Genomic DNA, 4511 nt, shown 5'->3' on the forward strand with positions numbered 1-4511 from the left:
ATGAGGTCGGAATGAGTTCGAATATTGTAAGAGGTCAAAAATAAGGCACGCAACACGCATTTGCATTCTTACATAGTAGGGAGTTAGGGAATAGTACATTCTTTTTGTTTATTTTAGTTTGGGAAATGACATGAGTTTGAAAAATGCTGCTTTAAGTTCTATTTTATTTTGAATACTTGTTTTATCAAAATGTCATTTTGAAGGTCAACAAATCTTTTTGTCAACCAACATTTCTTTGTAAAATATGGGAGATCGGGAGAGATTCCTTTCATTGAACTCCCTGGTGTTTATTTATTTTTACAAAAAGTTTTATAAACTTCTTATTTTTATAAAATTTACTAAATACATTTTAATGTTCGGTTCACGGGAGAGTCCTTCCAAGAACCTTAAATTTTTTTACAAAATCTTTTATTGGGACCCAATGGAGAGTCCTTCTTAGAGTCCTCGCACTCATAACACAAGGGAGAGTCCTTCCTTGGGGTGCCTCCTATGTTAAGTGGGACTCTTTCTCACATATGTCATTTATATTCATGAGCATACATATACATATTTTTTCTCATTTTCCTTTTTTCATCTTCATTTATACATTTTATTTTTTATTGCATTTTTTATTTTTAATTTTTTAAGGCTTTATTTTTGAATTTTTAATTTAAGAAAATTAATTTAAATTTATGTGATTTTAAAAACTCTTCAAAGAAATTATAAAATTATATATATAATTACTAACATTAAAATATGATATTGTCGAATTATGATTTGACGTTTAGTGATTTTATAATATTTTGTCACAAAAATTGATAGATTGTAAATATCTTTTGTTTATGATAATTATGTTTTTCTTTTTTAAAATAATATTCTATATCTCCTATGCTCTCAAATTATTTCCTTAGAAGAATTCTTTCATAACATTTGTTAAATCTACATTTGATTTAATTATATGGATATCAAGTCTAGCATGAAATCCTGTCATTCACTTATTAGTGTAGCCTAAATTATTAGTTTAGCAAACTTTAAGTATTATATTATAATTTACCTAAAAAAAATACTAAAATACACTAAAATGAAAAGAAAAAAAAAAGTTCTCAATTAGTGCGTTACCTTAAAAGGATGGAGTAAAATGTATTCTATAATTGTTTTATTTTTTATTAAATTATTTTATTAATTTTATTATTAAATAATTTTAAAGAAAATTTTATTTAATAATAAAATTATACAAATTTTCATTTATAAGGCACTTATGCCTATCTAGCCTACTATCACAAAAGAAGCCTGTCTAACTGGTGGTTTCTCAAGTCTCGAGCTCTTTACGCAGGATTAATTATTAAAATAATTTGAAAAAAAGTATTTATGAACCTAACGATACAATATTTGCTTAATAAAACATCATTAAAAAAATTATAAAGTGGTGTATAATAAAAAAAAAATATCAAGATGAGATTTTGAGGTTTTGTTTTATTAATAAAATAATATCTTAATTTAAATTTTATACTTAAATAAATAATATATTTTATATATGAAATAAAAAGTGATCAATTTATTTGTTTGATTTTTAAAATATAGAAATTAATGAAGATTATATTGATATCTACTCTAAAAATCTAAAACACACTAAAATTAAAAGAATTTTTTTTTTTAATTTGTCCATTATCTTAAAGGATAGAGTCCTCGCTCATTTTTTATATTTAATTATTTTATCAATTTTATTTTTAAATAATTTTAATATATATTAATTATACGCTCGTTAAAAAAATATTAAATAAAAAAAATACAATCAGAAAAAATAATTATACACCTTTAAATAAATTCTCTCTTTTATATACTTTGGTAATTTTTTTTTTTAACATTATTGTGATAATTAATCCCATAATGATATGTTAAAAACATTACAGTAATAATTTTATTGAAATTTGAACATTGTTGAAAATTGGGCTGCCAAATTGAAAAGTAAAAAAAGCACATAATACTCTCATATTTATAGTTAAATAGTTAATGACAAATCAGATTCAACCAAATGAGTGATAATATAATCACTTCATTGTTTCTTAGAAAATTGACACAATACTATTTTATTTTATAATAACAATTCTGATATTTCCTTTTCAAGTTCTTCAATGGTTGGTGCTTCATCTTCAGCTTGCATCTTTGTTGAGGGTTCAAGAATGCTTTTAAGAGTCTTAAACACTTCCTCCTCTAGCTTTCCAGCATCAACCTAAAGAAAACCATTAATTAGATCATTTAACATGCTTGGCAATAAAATTGCCATGATTTTATCAGGGTATGTGCCTTTCTCTTGTGCGTAGCATTTGCTCTTAACCAAATATAAAATTGCAATTAATTGACTAATAAGTTTTAGTTCAGTAATATTATGGTCGTATCCAGGAAAGGTCTCCAGTTCAAGTTTCATTCAAAACTTACTACTGCGATTGATTTTACCTGCAAAACTATGCCTCTTGCTCTATAATGCTCAACCACAGGAAGAGTATTCTTCTGAAATTTTTTAAATCGCTTCCTTACAGTCTCAGGATTGTCATCTGGCCTTCCCTACAGTCACCAAGAAATTTTTTGAAAATTTTTAAAAATATAATGAGAAATTTATACTTTGAAATATAAATTAATGTATAAAATCAACAAGAATAAAATTTTATTCACTCAACCTGCTGTTTCCTGCTTAAAATTCTTCTCTCCCTTTCTTCCTCAGAACAATCAAAGAAGAGCACAAGTTCTGGTTGTATGTTGGTCTGCAGGCAAAAAAAAAAGGGAAAAACCGAACGTTAATCATGATATTTATCTAAATGATCCAGCAGGATTGAAATGCTTGTCAGTTGAACAATATGCATACGAAATTGGTCTAGTTGATTATTAATTGTGTACAAGACTTACAGCAGCTTCAAAAGTAGCTCGAGTCTCCTCATCAAAAGGAAAACCATCCAGAATAAATTTATTATTTTCACTTTTTGCCATAGCTTTCTTAAGTTCCTCCATTGTTATGTCTGGAGCAACGCTCTCTCCCTCCTTCATCTCGGCTTCAATTACAGGTCTGAAACAAGAGCATTAAACGCACATTTCACTACCCAGCTTTAGCTCAGTGGTATTGTATATCGTTTACAAAATTGTGAAGTCCCAAATTCAACTCCACTCAAGCCAATTATACGAAAAAAATAAAAAAGCACTTTTCAAAGGATTGATTCATTCGTACCCATTTTCTGGGTCACTTTTAATTCTCTGGCGAAGAAGTTCTCCGCTGCTGAGATGGGTAAACCCAAATTCTTTGGCTGCCTTGGCACACTGAGTGGTCTTTCCCCCTCCAGGACCACCTGTTCCATCATCATCAAAACAATAGCTTCACTGCTTCAGTCTTTCATTTTGCAGAAACATTAAAAAGGTAATGTACTGGCAGATGATACTAGAATTAATGTGGAAAATGAAGATATTAATATTGCTCACCTAAAACAAATACAACTACAGGCTTTTTCTGGGACCCTGTTTCCTTGGCCGTCTGCTCAAGCAGAGTCTCATTTGTTTCTTTTTCACACACATTTTCCTGTGTTTTCTTCGCAGACAAGATCTCTTCATCAATTGTTGTATTCTCAGACAACACGATCTCTTTGGTCTCTTTATCAGACACAATTTCATTTGTTGTTTTTTCGTTAATCACAATCTTAGTGCTCTGTTTTGTAGACATCATTTCACTCGTTCCCTGAAATCATAAACATAATGGAATCAATCAATAAGGTTTTCAAGTTCTACAGATGGATCAGCCCACAGAAACAAATAATACAAGAATCACCTCCTTTGCATCACCCATGGCTGCCGATCAATCTTGTTACAAAATCTACAGAAACAGAACGAGTAAAGACTAAAAATATGAAAACACACAGTTTAAAGAAGAAGAAGAAGAGATTCTTACAGATGAAGACAATAGCTGATGCGGTTAGTAGTAATGAAAGATGAATATATATAGCAATTTGAAGCAGACATCAGAAGACGCATAAGATTTAAGGAGATTATATAAACCCTTTTGAGTTTCCATCATAGTATTACTCAACTATTAAAGAAAAAAAAATTATGTTTATAGAAATTGTTAAAGTAATAAAGTTTAATTTAATTATAAACTTAATATATTTCAATTATAAAATTTTAAAGTAATAAAATAATTATTTATTTTTATTTTTATTTTATTTTTTAATAGTATTTAAAAAATGCATTGTTAATTTCTTAAAAGAAATTGTTTTGTAAATAATAATCACTCTTTCGTTGATTTTTATGTCATATTTGTTTTTCTTGTATTTAGAAAACTAAATAGTTTTAACTTTTTTTTTTTAATTTTACTTTTATTTATATTAAATATAACAAATATTTATTCAATAATTAATTAGATGAAATAAAGAGTAATTAAATTAATTATTAGTATATTTTTATAAAAATGAGATTATTTAATTATTTTCTTGATCATTGTACATTAGTGAGGTTTGTTTTTTTAGCTACAAAAAACTCAAGTTTGTGTGAGAATA

The 4511-nt window shown here is 27.2% G+C and overlaps 1 protein-coding gene across 1 annotated transcript; it reads right to left on the reverse strand.

Annotated features, from left to right (window-relative positions):
* Positions 1-1937: 1937 nt before the first annotated feature.
* On the reverse strand, positions 1938-4094 carry LOC110660240 (UMP-CMP kinase 3). Its single transcript, XM_058131415.1, has 8 exons — positions 3908-4094; positions 3788-3832; positions 3445-3697; positions 3197-3314; positions 2881-3037; positions 2655-2738; positions 2434-2541; positions 1938-2209 (listed from the first exon to the last, which is right to left on the reverse strand). Exons 2-8 carry the CDS (start codon positions 3803-3805, stop codon positions 2072-2074), a joined length of 876 nt encoding a protein of 291 aa, XP_057987398.1. The 5' UTR covers positions 3806-3832; positions 3908-4094; the 3' UTR covers positions 1938-2071.
* Between the last annotated feature and the right edge of the window lie 417 nt (positions 4095-4511).

Source organism: Hevea brasiliensis, chromosome 12 (assembly GCF_030052815.1).
Source record: "Hevea brasiliensis isolate MT/VB/25A 57/8 chromosome 12, ASM3005281v1, whole genome shotgun sequence".
In the NCBI taxonomy this organism is placed as follows: Eukaryota; Viridiplantae; Streptophyta; class Magnoliopsida; order Malpighiales; family Euphorbiaceae; genus Hevea; species Hevea brasiliensis.